This window comes from Xiphophorus hellerii, chromosome 12, assembly GCF_003331165.1.
Source record: "Xiphophorus hellerii strain 12219 chromosome 12, Xiphophorus_hellerii-4.1, whole genome shotgun sequence".
Lineage (NCBI taxonomy): Eukaryota > Metazoa > Chordata > Actinopteri > Cyprinodontiformes > Poeciliidae > Xiphophorus > Xiphophorus hellerii.
Window position 1 is genome coordinate 10,382,763 of NC_045683.1, and position 18,309 is coordinate 10,401,071.

An 18,309-nucleotide genomic window follows, 5' to 3' on the forward strand; every position below is an offset into this window, starting at 1 on the left:
CTGCCTGTGACACCACTAAGTTTATTTTTAGGTCTGACTCTCAGACAAATCCCATTTAATCCATTTTGTTGCTTACCTCAAAGAAGGTGTGCAACAGGACGAAAAAAATGAACAACAGTCATTCGACACAGCTGACTTTATTGTTCTATCTTGGTTCGATATGCCTCGATTCATCTCTCTCTGCCAGACAAACTCTCAGACAATAAGGCTTTGTTGCTTCAAGCTTTTTTCTATTTTATCATTATTCTTATTATGATGAGAGTTACTATAAGCCCTCCAGTTCTCCCTGCATATTGGTATAGAGTGGAGGCCAATATATGGTCTCCTTTATTCTCCTGCTGCAGCGGTCTGTGATTAGACCTAATGGCTTGCAGATGTGTGCAATTGTCTTTTTTGTGGGTTTAAGCGTGTTCCCATGTAATAGCCTAGTGGGAGCCTGAGATTGTCAGCAGTATGTGTTCAAACTCAAGTTTTAAAAGAAACATTCTGGGATTTGGGTTGCAAGCTTGCATCTTTAACCTGTACCAGCAGCTTCTGGGGTCTGTAAATATAGAGGCGGAAGGTGTGGAGTTAACTTTGAGAACTGAAGAAAAAGCTTGGATATGTAAAGTTAACGTGAAACTATGATTGTACACAAATTAGATAAGATAAGATAAGAATTACATTTCTCTCAAACTGAAATTGAGAATACACAGGATACAAAACTGTGCAAGGCAGTCTCGTTTTCGTCAGTTTTCCACAGGGATACTGTGGCTTCACACACCATCAGCTTGTAAATGTGTGACTGACTGATTGTAGTGTAAAGTGCTTTGGAGTCCTCAGACTTGATAAAGCACAAGCTATACAAGGTTATTTACCGTTGGTAGTTTATGTGAGTAAAATTTGTAATTTTTCTTTATATAGCAATCTGTTTACAAGTCCAAAACCACAAAGGTGTTTTACAATAAAAACAGGCATGAAAAATTTAAAGATAAACCATAAAAGATGAGCTAAACAGTATGTGTATAACATCACAGCACCTTTTCCCTTTGCAAATAATTGCCGTGCAGTAGAATATCTTAAAATATACACAACATTGTCAGGTTCTGCCAGGTTATGATTATCATGTATTTTTTATGTTAATTTATATTGACCTTTGATATATATCTTACACATTTCAACACCTTGCCACTTCAATGAACATTTCTTGGAGAAACGTAAAATGGCAGCGAGCTTTACACTCTTTGTTGCTTTTTCTCTCTCTCTCCCTTTCTCTCAGTCTGTCGCTCTTGGTTGCTCACACACTCACTTGCTCACTGTCTTTATTTGGACTTTTCTTCAAGTGCAAAAATAATATTCATTTAAATTGAGGTTACAGTTCATTTTCATTTTTTACAGGGCTTTGGAAGTAGATAGTTTTAAGTTGGGGTTTATTACACTTTAATAATTTTTTACAAGTTAAATCAGCCCAGAGTAATCCCTGTTTTACCCAGGTGTTCCTGTGTTTTCCTGTAATGTTCCTGTGTTTTTTTTGCCTTTGTTTTTTAGCTCACTTTTTAATTTGCAATATAGATGTTAAAACTGTCTTTATCTCAGAAATGAATAATTAATTTCCAGAGGCGAAACACACCCACATCATGTATCTGCTGTTGTCTCCTCTCCTCCTCTGTTGCTTCACTCATCCTGTCAGTGTCTAATTAGACTATTTATCGTCTTCCCATCAGAGGTTATGATGCTGGGGCAAATCTGTCTCGATAAACGCTCAATCAGCTCCTACTGCTGTGTCAGCCATAATAAATGCAGCAGTTGGAATTGCCTCGTCACATGAGAGAGGGGAAAATGTAAATTAGAGCTTGGCAGGTGATTTTTAAGGGGAATGATCAGATTTTTTGGGGTTTGGAGTAATGGGAGGGTGCATTGATGTTAAATCCTATCTGGGCTGATCCAGATGACTGATTATAAATGAGGACAAAGAGAATAATCTGGATTAAAATTCTGTCCTGCCTTGCAGAGTCTTATCATTTTTCTGCCCTCTCCACTATCAAGCAGTAATATGTCTGTTATGGCTGATGGTGTGTGTGTGTTGTTTCATATTGGCTGACAGATGCATATTTCTATGTGGATGCATGCAGCTGCTGTTCTCGCTTGTCAGTATTGAGTCCTGAAGGTTACAGAGCACATTCTTCCATGGCTCCATGGTTGTTATGGAAACAGCAAGGGGAAGCAGGATGTAAAACTGTTTTAAAACGACCTTTAATTGACAACGCGTTCAGAGCTGTGATTAGACCTTCTGCTGAAATCTCTTCCTTGCATTTAGAAAGTGACTCTTTTCTTGTTTCGGAGTTCAAAAGATACGGTCAGTCTCCAGGAAAGTGAAAACACCAAATAAATATCGGTCTGTGCTCTGCTGCCAAGACGTCTGTGGGTAACACAAACACCTAATGGGGCAGATGGGTGTTGGAAGCATGTGGAGAAATCTTTTTATTCTCCACTCACTGATTCATTTGTGAGTTTTTATATAGCTGTAGTTTTACTCTGGCTGTGCTTTCTTGCAGGTGGTGTGAGGGGATTTTTTGGCCTTTTTCGTTTTATGTGTAACTCACACTGATGGTTTTATTTCAACTATATATTTTTTAAAACCCCAAGGCATTAAACTTTGTGCATGAATCAGAATATTGGAGCAAAGATTTTAGAATAAGGGATGTAAAGTGCTACCTTATTTATAGTCCACAGATATAGAAATCCACAGATGTAAATGCTAATGATTAAATCTATTTAAGTTTTAAATATTGTTTTATTTCTTGATATTGGGCCTCATATGGTGAGAGGTTTTGGAAAACATAATTTTTCTGCATGATAAAAAGGTGAAATGGGTGTTGTGATGGGGTTTCAGTAGCTATATGGTGCTTTGAAAAAGGACTAAAATACTAATTACCCTCTAAACTTCACATTTTATCAGGTTAAAGTTACAAACTTTAACCTTTTATCAGGATTTTATTTCATAGACTATTACTACCTGCTGTAGGATTTGACAGGTTATATATATTTTGCATACATTTGGTGTAATGAGAGGTTACTGTAGCCATTTTTCCATCTCGAATATGACTATTCTCTTATTTGTGATTCAAGCATACATACGGTTTCTAAACAATAGTTGTATTTTCTTGTCTTTTGGACCAGTCACTGTGAGCTGGTGAAGTGGTTGTCATTCATGTATAAAATGTGGAAATATTTTAGAGCATTTTATACAAAGATAAAGTGAAATTTGGCAAAAAAAGAAAGAAAAAGAGGTGCGAAATGTTGACTAATGGAGCCTATTTTGAGAATCCGAGTTTCTGTCAGGGACTCATTCAAATCATCAGGGCAGCCAGCTGTTGCTGCGTTTTCTCTTCAGTAGACGAACTCTGGCGTCAGATTCTGTTTATATGTTCTGCCTCTCAGTGTGGATCTGTCAACGGTCAGCTTTTAGACACAAAACATGAGAATGAAATGCAGCAGCACGCCTACCACGCCTCTTTCCTCTAAGGCATGTGTACAGTAGCGCAACCATGGTAACGGCCGTTTGTGGTTCATTCACAGGAATGGATGAAAGTCGGTTCAGAAAAAGACTGATTTGGAAAGAAGAAGCACTGACTGGAAAAGAGCTTCGGTCAGGCGTTTGTGTCGGATGAAGGAAAATACAGACTTCTAGTTTGCTTTCAAAAATCCAGATGAGCGTTCAGAAAGGTTTTTACACCTGGAAAGATATCAGTATATTGGTGTTGCATCAGTAATCTGAAAACAGTTGATAGATTTTATATAGCCCTCGGATCCATATAAAATCAGTAACTATATACATGTACGTCTAAAAAAAGTGGATGTTGTGAAAAAGTTGAATATTGCCATCAGGAAATAGTGGGTAACTTCTTGCTTTCTTTTAACAACCTTTATTGAGATGCAACCTTTATTTTGCCTCCATGCGACACTGCACTGCTGCAGTAATTCATGCAAAAGAAGCCCCAACCAACTACTGAGCGCATATAAAGAATACACTTTCCAGAAGCTTGATGTTTCTGTTTAAAATATTGCTATTATTTATATTTAATATTCTAATTTTCTGAGACAAAAAGTGGTTGGTTTTTATTATCTGTAAACCACAACTATGAAAAATATAAGAAATAAATATTAGTCTGCATTTTGTTCTTTTCATCTTTTGTTTGTTGCAATCATTGCTCAGATTGTAGCTTGGTCTGTCCACTGAAGTCATGTGGAGAAGATAAGACTGAAGACAGATAAGACTGATTGCTGTTTTTTGTGTTAACATGAGTAACACGTGTATTTGTACTTATCCACACTACGTTAAGAGTGTGAATACTCGCACCGATGGTCTTCCAGCTGTTAGCTACATGGAGGCAGTTTGGTACATTCTGTTCCTATATGAATCTCCTCCAGAGAGAGTGTGTGTGGATATTTTCTGTGCTAGATTGTTTAATTATTTTACAATCACGTATCACCTGCAAAAGCATACAGTGTCTGGAGTGCTCTGAAATGCACTTGCCCCCTTATGAATTTCTTCTGTTTTTGATTTTTTTTTTTGTCAATGTAAAACAAACTCATTGACAACCATCAAGGTTATACAGATATCAGAATTAGCTTTATTCACCAAGATTATACTCACAACCAATGAATTTAACTTTAATCCCCCTTTACTCTTATAATAATGTAAATGTTTAAATCATGTTATTTTGTAAATACAGTATGTACAGTACAGACCAAAAGTTTGGACACACCTTTTGATTCAATGAGTTTACCTTATTTTCATGACTATTGTCATTGTAGATTCACACTGAAGGCATCAAAACTATGAATAACACATGTGGAAATATGCACTAAACAAAAAAGTGTAAAACAACTGAAAATAGCCCTTATATTCTAGTTTCTTCAAAGTAGCAACTTTTTGCTGTGATTACTGCTTTGCACACACTCTGCATTTTCTTGATGAGCTTCAAGAGGTAGTCACCTGAAATGGTTTTCACTTCATAGGTGTGCCCTGTCAGGTTAATAAGTGGGATTTCTTGCCTTATAAATAGTCATGAAAATAAAGAAAACCCATTGAATTAGAGAGGTGTGTCCAAACTTTTGGTCTGTATTGTATATATTAAGTGTTTTTGCACAAGAGGAAAGCAAGGTCGATGTAGTGGAATATGCATGTCATCGATCTGGACCTATTTTTGCAAATAACGTTCTGTTACCTGAAGGCAAAAGTCTAAACATTTTGTGTCCAGTATATGTGGGGTGTGCAGATATGCGAGTTGTTCTATTTCTGACCCTAAGCCTGCATTTGTTTCCATTAATCATTGTAATTAATCGAATCATCTTTGTCTGACATCAAAATTAGTTTAATTGTTTTTTCAGAGAACTGTAAATGATCAAGACAGAATTTATTTCCTGGGGCTAATTTCTTGCTTTATTCTGGTAAAAATGTCCTGTTGTTGGAGGAAAAAGTTAATCAAAGCAGCTGGGATGCCTCAAGTACGGAATGGGCAACATGTTGTTATAATTATTTTTTTTTACTTTTTCCCCACAGTTTTGACATAAGTAACAATAAACTCTTTGAAATTTCATTTAATTTTTATCAACACTTTTTAATTTCATTCAATAATTTCATCAATTCACTGAATGAGGATTGTTTTAATGTTGAGGCCAGTAAACATTTTTGTAGTTTGTTGACAGATGTAAACATTTAGCTTTTTATTTCTATCAGGAGTACATGGTGAAATCATAGTCTGAATACCTGGAAACTGGACAGACTTTTGTCTGAGTTGAACTGGTTTGTCGTAAACTTTATTTTCTTTTGCCTGATATTCAGGATGGGGGCTTCGGACAACATCTTCAAAGGCCGCAGCACGTTCATGGAAGAGTTGACGGAGGCCTCAGAGATCATATCTCAAGCAACAGAACGCTCGTTGGTCATCCTCGATGAACTCGGACGGGGCACAAGCACTCATGACGGGATTGCCATTGCCTACGCTACCCTGGAATACTTCATCAAAGATGTAAGTTGGTTTTTATCTGTGCTTATGATGAAATGTATTCATCATTACACACATACTCTATAATAATTTGTTATTTTATAACAATTAATAGCTCATAGAAATCGATGAGCCAAAAAACAGATAAAAAGGGAGAATTATTGATACTGACTGCCCTTGACAGAAAATCATTGACATAATCATTGGCCACCGTCAAGCATGCTGGGAATTAGGAATCCAGATTTGGTCTTATTGATTGTTTATGAAATATTTCCTGCTTCTTTTTATCATATTTTATCACATCAATAAGTGCAGAATAGATCTGCACAATATAAGAAAAGTGCTACTGGAGCGATGACATCTACTAGCGTACATTTTTCTTGCTCTTCTCTTTCACACCCGTCACTATCAGCTGTGCCAGGTGTAAACTGCCCTTTGTATAACTAATATTGCCCACACTGGTGCTCTAAGGATAATAACTTTGTGGTAAAGGTTACCATGAAATCTTGTAATATTAAAATGCCACAATGTCTCTCATTAAAGCAAAGTCTGTCTCCTGAAGTACTACAAATGTGCTGTGAGCATGTGACTTTATCTGGTGAAATAAGTCTAAATGTGCGATTCCACAACAAGAACCTCTTCTAAGAACGTAGGTAGTTTTCTGGGATTGGGGGTGCTATGCATTTGCTGGCATCTCATTTACCGTACATTTTATTGTGCCTATATTCAAATGCTTAAAAACAGCTCTCCTTAGTGGACAATAAGTTCAAATTTTCAGTTTCCCCAAGAAAGTATAGACTCAATACAGAGCTCTGTTGAGAGAAATTGTTCAAATGTTTTGCAGAATTTACTTCTAAGATACAAATTCAATTTGTCACAACTCTACAGGATTATGGCTTATTAACTAATTTTAGGTTTGAATGGAGCAGGCATGTTGCTGCAGTTGCTTCATGCATGTTTCTTTAGGATGCATGTCACAGGCTTAAATTGTGATATATCTGTGGATTATTACGATTACAATTGTAAACTTTTTAACAAGTTTAATTTTGGAAACTTGTCAAATTCAACTTTATGGCTCAGAGCAATATGGATAGAGCAGCCAGTAACCAGTGGATAACGTTACTGGTTATGCATCGATATTAGGTGATATTGGTTTATATTGAGAGACTGGTTATGTGTAAGTTGTCTTTAAAAATACTCGGAAATTTAGTGAAATGTCAAGAAACTTAAAATACTCTAGCTTGCATACTCCTGATGTTTTGTGGTGTTCGGTACTGAAAACTAGAGAGTCTGTGTGTGGTATTACTTTCCTCTATGCTGCAGCCGCTCTTGGGGAAAGGGATTTACTATATCAGATGACCAAACATGACTTGAGTGAGTTTGCATTTAATTTGGGTTTGAAACATTTGTTTTTTTTAACTGCTGTGATGAAGAATATTACTGTTTTAGCTGATTCTGTTTAGATTGTTTTTGTCATCAGGGCAGTAATAGTGCATAACATTTTTTTGCAAGGTTCTAAAAGCCCTGGAAATTCTTGCATTTGATAATCTTAGCTTTAGGTTTTAAAAAGTCTTAAATAAATTCAGTTGTTCTCACTAGAGCATAGATTACATTGGATGTCTTAAAGTTGTAGGTTCATGCATTCTTTCACGTGCTTTTTTCTATTTTAAAAGAAATGCACAGGCTGCAATTGTTCTGTGATTTGTTGTTCTGGCTGATAAATTCAGATTTTATCATGCTGTGACAAAAATACAAACCCAAAGGTTAAGGGAAGCAAACAGCTCTCTTCGAAGATTTTATCCCCAGATAATCAGCTTTTCTAGCAAACTTGCAAAAGAATCCCTCTTGTGAAATTGCTTTTTTGTACATCTAAGAAAAATAACAAAAATTAAACTTGACTTTTCCACTACCAACTCTTCCCATGAGGGAAAGTATATATTTACTATATACTTACTATAAAATGTTAGAAGTTGTTTTAGTGTTATGACTAGGGTACATAACACTCAAGTCACATGCCGAAGGCAACATTGTCCAATTTAATTGCCAAAATTAAGTTTAACTTAGGTAAGCTGTTCAGTAAGATATATAAGTAATTTGTCAGAACTTACATATTTAAATCACTATATTACTTAAAGGTCTTTCAAATTAATTGTTTTTTCTTCCTGGAATATATTTGGTTTGTACATTTATTAATCTGTGTTTATGTGAATGCCGGATTTTAATGACCAGTTTGATGGTCAAACAGCAATAATGAACCTAACATTAAAAAAAAAAACACAAAACGCACATCTCTTAAATATAGGCTAAATGAACAAAGCAGAAGGAAAATAAAGTTTGATCATGCTAAACATTTGTAGAAAAAGTCCACAGCATGATTTATGCAAATGCTCAGTCTGCACTGGCGAAGATTCACTCACGTCTCAATGATGGGTGCTTGAAATCGATACTGACCTTTTCGCTGATTAATTTGGTTGTGATAGGGAATTTAAATGTCAATTCCAGGTGATCAGTGGCTTTCTATAGACTGAGAAAAATTATGAGATGGTGATAACAGCAAACACAACGTAGTCTGTCCTGAGGCCATTGAACAATGTGAATTCTATGCCCTTGACCTCGATACACACACACTAATCAAAACAGGAGCACCTCAAAGTGATAAACATAATCCTCTTCATTTCCCCACCTTTAGGCTTTTGTTTTTCAGTAAGAAAACATACATGGTTCCATGGGGGATGACTGACACCAGCTATTACCAGCCTTGCTAAGCAAATAGGATTTAATGGCTGCAAACTCTGTTTTGGGAAACAACCTTTCAAACTTTGCTCCTTTCATTCATATACTAAATGATTAGTTTGGCTTAAACGTCTTGAAGCTTTGTTATGTCTGCTTCAGTGCTTTTGTAGTGTAAATAAATAGAAGGGGCTTAAAAATGGAGCTGCAGCAGCTGTAGCTTTAGAATAAAGCTGCAGCTGCTTTTCATTGGTTTCATGAGTTTGACTTTACTTCTGGTTAATGTGTAATCGAAACTGAACAGCTGGATAAAATTTGGGAGCTCTGGTATTTTATTGTGGATTAATTCTGCTTTCTAAGATCCTTTTCCAACAGGTTTTGGTTGCTATGTATAAATATGGATGAGTAAGGATGCATCTTTAAAAACTTCCCTCCAGTTTTTACATTTTGCCAGTTTTGCATTAATCTTGGATGGAATCATGGGAGTTATGTAATTCTGCAGGAGACCATGGAATGAAATGTGTCAGTAGTCATTTATGCAGCAGGGATCTTTTATTGGCTGGAGGAGGACGCTCTCTACCTTGCATAACGGCATTGATTTATAAGAAAACGTCTCGCTATTAAAAGAAAAGAAAACAAAAGGGCAGTAAAGAAGTTATGTGATATGGGAAGAAGCCTCTTTTCAATTCTGGCTTCCTGCTTGGGTCTTTCATGCTGTCTCCTTGACTTCCCACTCCTCCCCCTCCTGTTCCCTGCTATGCAGACGCTAAATGTTAACGTCAAAAGCCGGACTACTCCTCCTTGATCTCAGTTGTTATAGAAACACACCTTTCCATCTGAGAATAGTTAAGAGTATGGATGGATTTCACAGCACGTCTCAATAATAGAGACAGCCTTGGAGCATTGTTGAGTAGGGAGGAGAGGTTCTCTAAAATTAAAAAGATCTGGTGAAAGTTGCTCTATTACTGGCATGATGGATGGAATCAAATATGTTTATTTGATTCCATCCTCTTCTTTTTGAAGAAGCTCACATTGTTCTCTGGGATGTACGTTGGGTCCAAGGTCATCTGGACCTAATTCTATGACTCAGCATTTGCATGTGAAAGAACTACTTTTGCAAAGAGGGAATCATGTCCTTGGAAACAAAAAGACCTAGAGCTTCACACTAATGGATAAATATCTTGTGCAACAAATCCCTGCATGTGGGAGTAAATGTTCTGATGTGTTCATGCTGATGCACAGAACTCCAACCACATTTTCTTCTAAGCTCTCTGCACTTGTTTCTGCCTTCAGTACACTCATGCACATGGGTTAAATGCTGTTATTTTGTGCTTTTTTTATGCCGCTTTAGATTTTTCCAAATGTCTTAAAGTTCCGACTTTGTTGAAAAAACTGGGGTGGAGGTTTTTGAGTGAAAGCACAACTTTTGTGGTTTAACACCATAAAAGTGAATCTAAAGGTAAAAAGTAAGAAGAAAAAGTTATGCATGGGAAATAAAAAAAAATCTTATTCTTATGTTTTTCAAGTTCTGAGTATTTTACCACCACTTTAAGTTCAAATATCCTGTAGATAAAAAAAGCAACAACAAAAAAACACAAGTACGTAACATTACCATAATAAAGTAACTTATGGCACATTTTGCATTGTCTAATAATGACAAACCAAGTCAGCTGGGTTTTTTCACACATATTTTCCAAAGAGTTCACCCTGTATTTCTCTGTGTTTGAATCTCAAATGACCAATTAAATATTTTGTAATCCATGTGCTTTGTTGTTTTTGACTTTCCCATTTAGGCTTGCTGTGAAAACTTTAAGTTGAAGTTATACAGTTCAAAGAACTCCATCAATGAAACCATAATAATAGTATCAAGTCAGTCTTTTTTTAAAGCATTTTATTAAAACCCATCATAGTTTTTGCCCTTTGTAATAATCAGCCACTCAAGGTCTTATATACTTCATGACGAATGAACACATTTATGACCCGTCTCTTTTTTTCTTTTTTTGGCATCTGTTTCCATTATTGTTCTTGTGCCACTTTTTGGTTGGTATAAGTTGCATAATAATTCAGGATTGTGTCTGAAATAAATTTTGATATAAATTTAAAAAATCATGTTTTAATATGCTCCCTAAACCAGGCGGTAAGCTTTTCAGAGTTAATGGACAGTCAGGTAGCCTACATGGAAACTTTTGTTTTTTATAGTGCAGAAATTATCAGCTGTGAAAGATTAGCGTTGTGTCAGATGTTTTATTCAAAGCAACAAAGTGTGAACTGAACACATCTGGACTTTCTCTCTCACGCAGCAAGGATTCCTCTTTTTTGTTTATAGACATAGCAGATATGGGTTTACATTAATTGTGCTGATTTGTATATATGTAGACTTGCAATGTTAAAATCTCTTCTTATTGAAATCTTAACTGTTGTCCTTTTTCAGTTTCTTGTGAGACAAATACCCAGGTAAACAGGTAACCATTTAACTTAAATGTGATGAGACAATTGTTTTATTAATGAAATTCCGCATTAATGAATCTTTTAATCATTGTCTAATCGATTAATTGTTTCAACACTAATGTGATCAGATTATTGTTCTGCGGAGTCGAGCTCTCGGGGCACCCTGAGGTTCTCTGGTAATGAGCTACCATTAGAACCCAATTAGATTATTATTCAAAGCAGGATTTCCAGCCTCCATCTGGAAATCCTGCTTTGTTTGTAGCCTTTAGTGCAAGAGAAGACTTTTCTATTTGTGCATGTTGATTATTGATTTGTTCTTGTTGAATCTTAACAGGGTAGGAGGCAAGCACGTGGGAGTGAAACCACATCTGTTGATAGACCCAAATCATTTCTTTTCTGCTCCACGTCCATAAGATTGATGATTAAAGAAACATAAGAGAAAACGGGAGATTATGAAATATTTGCTCAAGTATTAAGACACGCTATCTTTATTACACTTTGTATATTTTGGAACGTGTAAACTTTCTATTTGGGGGTCTTTGACAAAGATTGTGCCACCACCATTCATAACAGGTGGTATTCTTGTGTTTAAAAGCCTTAACATGACTTTTCTAAATATTCTTCTTGTAATAATGGGCCAACAGTTCAGCAAGTCTCTTCTCAACCTAAAGCTTTTCTCAAGAGGGAATTTAGTTTGGCGATGTAGACCGTTACAATTTTTAGCTATGTCAAAAGTTTCAGTTTGCATTTCTTTTTTTTCTGCTCTTTGGATGCTTTTTACAGTCAAGTTACTTGGTTTCATTTGATCAATTTTGTCCCTGACTCATCGTATTGGTCCTTACAGGGATACTGTTGTCTCCAGTTTGAAGGACTTGAGTCTTGATTGTTCTTGTATTGTTCCTGAACCTCAAAATCAACATCTATTCATCTGAGGGTGAGGGTCTGGATCAAATGGCTGAAACTTGGAGATCACTGAATGTTTTAACAAAACAATATCACTTACATGAAGTTCCAAACTTCACCTTATTGAATTTATAAACTGTGGCAGGAAACCAGCAATTCAACAATTCTTCCATTAAAGTTGTCCCATGTCCAGCCAGAATTGCAAGTTTTATGTCTATGATATCACAATTTTGTCAGGTTTGTTCTGCTTTTACATCTTTATCTCCACACAGCTTTAAATTGTACTGCATTGGCTGTATGACTTTAACAACAAATGCTCATCAGCTGTAGACTTTAATATTCTGTTCAATGCAATATTAACCAACACAGTCTGTGACCACAAAACTAAGTGGGAGACGGGTTTTGAAATAAATGCCCTGAAGCAGCAATGCTAAAGATTTGCTTCTAAAATTTATTTTCCAATTACTGAGGAAAGGAACCACATTGACCTCCTTGTGGAGCTGAGATGCAACAGTGGATTTAGTACCTGATTATTTTTTAATAAGTTTGAACAGTTCATCTGTCGAGTGTCTACTTGGAAAAAGATAATTGCATTTCTCTGGCTAAAATACAGATGAGTTAAAATTATGTATTTGGTGAAACTAGGTGTCAAGAGTTCACATTTAAATATAAATCAAATGCAAAATAAAACCTTTTTAAGAACAAAAAAACAGGTGCAATCTTTGTCACTATGAAAAACATTTATATCATTTAGACCTAAAAATGTATGTAAATGTTGCAAATGTCTATTTTACTGAGTATTAAAAGCACTGCATTTAAAACTGTGCCAATAATGACTTGGTTTCAACAATTCCTAAAATGTGGGAGAGGATTTCTCTAACAGTATCTTTGTACTTTATTTTCCATTTGCTTGATTACCTCACTAATGTGAGCAGAAGAAATAATGCATCTGTTTTACTAAAAAGCTTTTAGAAACCGTCTTCAGAGAGATGCACTAACCAGTGAAATGTTTCTTCAGATGTCTGAAGCGGCCTGAGTAAGTGACTGACTGTGTGCACCACTTGCTTTGTGGTTTTCATGTGGAACCATTAATTCCAGGGTTCAATCATGTTGCCTCTCTGTATCTTTCACCTCTGGCCGAGGTGAAGAGCTCCTCTCACTTTGGTCATGTTTTTCAGAGCCTGAAAAGCTGAGTTTAGTGTCTGCACCTAAAGGCAGGAAAATTAGAGAGGCTGAATGCGGAGGATATTGAGTGATAAAACAAAATAAGTGAGAACACTGTAAGGGAGAAAATAAATAAGCAGTGAGTGTACAGGTTATTATTTCAAAATGCTGGTTGCAGGGTACAAAGACAGAGAATAAAAACAATGGTAATGTTGATGCTACATTTTTGTTTTGTAGCTGCGTCTTGGATAGTTTTCTCAAGCTGTTATATCTCCCTTTTGTTGTGTTTTGTGTAACAGTAAATACATTATGTTCACTATACAGAGACCCAAGAGAGGAAATTTTGCTTTTAGACATCATCAGTTAACTTTTAGCTAAATAAAGGTGGCATACTTCAAATGCACAGCTAAAAGAGAAATCGACAGTATGCATTAGTTGTTTCATCCTAAAGACTTTTTATTGCATTCACATGGAAAAGGCTGTTATTGTTTTGAAATGTTAGGGTTTCAGTGTTGCTAAATTTTCCATCATGTCATTCCTATCCTGTCGTTATATTTATAGCATTTCATGGGATGAAGATAAGGACAGGTGTGGGAGTGACTGGAGCATTTTCACCCTATATCCGACCGATTGTTTCCACACTGTTGTGTTGATTCTGGTATCAACTTCTCGTCAGGTAGCTGAAGTTTCTGTTTGTTGTGATACTAAGCATGTATATCAAGCTTCTTATCAGTTTAGCTAAATATCTTCTTTTTTGTCTGCTTCTTCAGTCACGCAAAGTTCACATATTTGTTATGCCGTTTTAATCTCTTGAGCCCCAACCTTTGGCTTCAACAAGTCTGTTTGTTGAACACACACCCAAAGTGAAATTAGATATTTACTCTGATTGGTAGTTCAATTTCAAGACAAAAGTGGCTATTTTGTGTTCGTATCTTTCTCTCTGTCACATAAAGCCCACATAGAAATTTTCTTTGTTTTTTAGATTCATTGATTACCAACAAAACCAAATTTTACAAACATTCTAATTACATTAGGAACAAATTATAATCAGCAGCCTGAACACAATTTACCCAACATTAAGATTGTTGTATTTTATTAACATCATGAGTCTAACAGACAACAGAAACAAGGGTTTCTCTTTAATGCAAATGTATTAATGTAAATTTTTGTTTTGAAACGGTAAACAGTGGTGTCCTTGTTTATCTACTACATGACCTTTTGTCCTATTTCCCTTAAGATGTTTTAGGAAGTTTAAGACGACTGTCTTACTGTGTCCAATCAGCAAAGGCAAAAACTGTCAAGTTCAGAGACAGAAAACCTTTTTGTCATTGCCATCGGGGATCATGAGAGCATGAATGGCTTACAGAGAATTACATTAAAGTCAGATTTATGCGCAAGTTTAATCTTTTGATCAGCTGATGAACATGCTGTTTGAATTAAAGTGCAGTTTTAATTTGAATAAAGGATATTTCTTTTCCTTCCTTCTGATTCGTCTTGCACTTTGAGGCTCCACTTCCAACCAGGTTATCATCCTCAAGCATGAAATGTGACTACTTCCTTCCAGGTCTAAAGATTTTTATAAGGAATGTTTTGCAGTTTGAGGTAAAAAAAAACCAAACAAACAAAAAACGACCTCATTTCATTGAAACCTCTCAAAAAACCCAACTCCACTCATTTGAATCTGATTGTGCAGAACACTGACCTTAACATTTGGAGGTTCTGCTGAGTGGACCATCCTGGATAGTAATCCTATACTTTCTCCTCTCTCTCACAGGTGAAGTCCTTCACCTTGTTCGTGACCCATTATCCTCCTCTGTGTGAGTTGGAGCAGGTGTATCCTCAACATGTGTCCAACTTTCACATGGCTTTCTTACTTAATGAGCCTGACGTCACAACTGACGCTGATGGTACGTTTCCACTTTTATGCTAACGTTGCTGTAATACCACAGACCTGTTGCTAGATTGTGCAAAACATAGACATGGTTGTTTATATCAGGATTCCTTTTTGCACTTTAAAGGGGATTAATGATGCAAAATACACACTGTGCACATTTTTGTACTTCCATTTGGTTCTCTACTGCTTCTCAAAACAGTTCAAGCATTAAACAAAAAACACAAAGTCGGTTTTTAGCAGACGAAAACTGCATTATGTATGTATGATTTTGTGCAAAAAATGTAATGAACATGTTTTGTATAGTCCTAACCTAATCTGTTCAGGGAAACATAATAGGTAATCTCTAAGATTTTATGCCACTGGGTTCGTTGTCAGATGGAGAGGTTCAGCCAGAGTTCATCACCTTCCTCTATCAGTTAACCGAAGGAGCTGCTGGGCGAAGCTACGGCCTGAATGTGGCCCGACTGGCTGACGTTCCTGACCCGATACTACACACCGCCTCTCGTAAAGCCCGAGAGCTGGAGCGCATGGTCAACGCCAGGAGGTAACGCACACATAACCACCCTGACATTTTCTTCAAGGAGACACTTACTGTGCATGTCAAGTCAGTCTGTATTTTCATGGTGTGTATACTGTGAGCTCCTTGTGTTCTCTTTACCTTTCTGAGAGTGATGCATGAAATCTTATGAGCTCAGTATAAATCCCAGTTCCCAAATGATTTAAATATTTTAAAGCTCAAATGCAAGATTGACACTCAAAGATGCGGCTCTGTCATAATGTTATAGACATAAACAAAATCTAATGTTTATTTAAACTTCAACACTCAAATGCACTTGATTTCATTCTTGAGTTCACACATTTGAACCGTAAAATGTGCCACTCTTCCTGGAAAACAGGGAGCGATGCAAATGACACAAGATTACAGAAGAAAGATTTGTCATTATGAGATGCTTAAAAATCCCCTTAAGTAACTGTAGCAGGTGTTAATGAAGTAGCTTTGTTTTGAATGGTTATACTTAGAGTAACACATGCATTTCAAAGTGAAATGGCAGCAGCAGAGTCTCTGTAATTTAGTTTTTTGTTCTAATGTGTCTAAATATCTGGAACCAAATAAAATAAATTGGTTTCTTTTGTCATGCCTAATTTTTAATGAATGTTTCTTGACCGTGTATATGCTGCAGTGAATTTTTATGCTGAATTATGACTCATATATTATTAAGCTTTGCACAAATATGCAGATCTGTGAAAAGATGTAACCAAAAAGCATATTACAGATTTCTTTCATTTTTGACTGATTTGTCACACTTACATGTTTTAGATCATCAGTCACATTTTAATCAGGCAAAGCTACTCTGAAATATGCTAGAAGTAGTTTTCATTTCAACATATGATTTCATTTCAAAAATATTTAACAAAACCAACATGACTCAATGTGAAAAAGTATTCACATTGAGTCACCTGCTTGATTTTTTTGCATCATGGGGGAATTTTAACATACTCTTCTTTTCATAATTGTTTTATGCAATTATTCAAGGTGACACCACCACACCTCAATCAGATTTGAGTTCAGTCTTTGACTAGGCCACTTCAAAACCTTTATTTTGGCTTTTATGAGCCATTCAGAGGTGGTCTAGTTAGGAACAGCTTTGTGACTCAAGTGTGCTTGAGTTTAAGTTGGTTGAATGTTCTCCTTCAGAATGAATGGGAGTCACATCTTCCACAAAGTTCAATTTGCTTTTCTTTGTTTTTCCACTAAATATTTTCTTAGAAGTGTCTCTGGAGACTTTGTGTTCTGCGTAGTTTGGAGTGGTTTTGGCCTTGAAACTCTTCATTGTGTTTACCATTTCTGACCAGTTTCTAATTCTTGTGACATGATCACTTGCAGTGCAATAGAATAAAACAGAATAGAAATATCCTTTACTGTCCCGCAGTTTGGAAATTCAAGTTTACCAACAGCAAATGGAAGAATGCATATAAAAACTATAAAAACAGAAAAATAACAGGTAAAGAAAAAAACATAAGAAAAAAAATGCTATACAGTTATTAAGAATAGCATACTTTTGAATTCTGTAACTGAGTATGGTTGTTTAGAAATGCATAAAATGTGTTTGTGTATTTGTGCATAAACACCTGGATGTTGTTCTGGGTTACTTTGTGACCTCCTGGGTGAGTCATTGAATATTGGCTACTGCAGGAAGGTTTCCAAATTGTTGGATGTTTTTTCCATTTGTGGCTCTGAAATTGGATCACTGATGTCCCAAGACCCTGGAAATGGCTTTGGAACTATTCCCTGATGGATGTCAAATACTTTGGTTCTTTAATGTTGGTGTTTCTTTTTGAGCATTTTTTAGCCTACCTTTTGTTGTTAGAAAGGGTTATTGAAGTGGATCTTGTGATTTTGCAGGTTTATTAGTAATCAGGTCTCAGTGTGGTTAGTAATGTTTAGTGACAAAGTGATATTTAACTCAGCTTTTTGAATATGTTTTTTCTTTTAATGAATGAAAAAATTTGAAAAGTGCATTGTGTTCGCTTAGTTTTCTCTTGAGAATCAAATCTGGTTGATTTGAAACATTAAGATGTGACAAAATAGCCAAAAATATAAGAAATTTGAGGTGACGTTTTCATACCACTGTATTTTTCTGTGTATTACAATCATATATACTCAAAGTTGAGAAGTGGAATATATATTTTTTTACAAATTTTAGTTCTGATTATTAAAAAACACATTTTTATCTATGCAGTCACAAAGGTATTTGCAATTTATTTTTTGAGGGAAGTAAATTTTACTCCCTAAAAGAGGCCTACATTAATAATAATAAAGTATTATTAGAGTTTTAATAATTTACGTTGCCATTTGGTTGGATTTGCACTCTTGAAGCTGAAGACAACATATTCTGTCCTCAAAGCCCACAGTCATTTTAGCTGGATGAACATGGGAGGTGCTGATATCAGCTTTCTGGTGGAAAGGCTTCTCTGTGAAGAAGCTGAAGTGCAAAAAAATGTTCTGAATGACTTTGGACACATTCACTGAGTTTGTATATTAAATTTAAAATCCATCTGTTTGATGCTGACGCAGAAGGCTTCTCTGTTGGAGTTCAACACACAATTCCTATATGGCTCAAATTCAGCTTATTGCTGAGTGATGAGATGGAGGACTGGATAATTGTTGGTGTTTTACCA

General features: G+C 35.9%; 1 protein-coding gene across 8 annotated transcripts in view; it reads left to right on the plus strand.

Moving 5' to 3' along the window:
- msh3 (mutS homolog 3 (E. coli)) overlaps positions 1 to 18,309 on the plus strand; it is a 55,021-nt gene that overhangs the window by 35,981 nt on the left and 731 nt on the right. For 5 of the 8 annotated variants that reach the window (XM_032579594.1, XM_032579598.1, XM_032579595.1 and 2 more), the window contains 3 exons: positions 5,828 to 6,014; positions 15,010 to 15,142; positions 15,505 to 15,673. In XM_032579594.1, the coding sequence (XP_032435485.1) occupies positions 5,828 to 6,014; positions 15,010 to 15,142; positions 15,505 to 15,673 (489 nt within the window). Of the gene's footprint in view, positions 1 to 5,827; positions 6,015 to 13,796; positions 13,912 to 15,009; positions 15,143 to 15,504; positions 15,674 to 18,309 lie in introns of those variants that run through there. The other 3 variants (XR_004341312.1, XR_004341313.1, XM_032579596.1) reach the window with 3 other exon arrangements.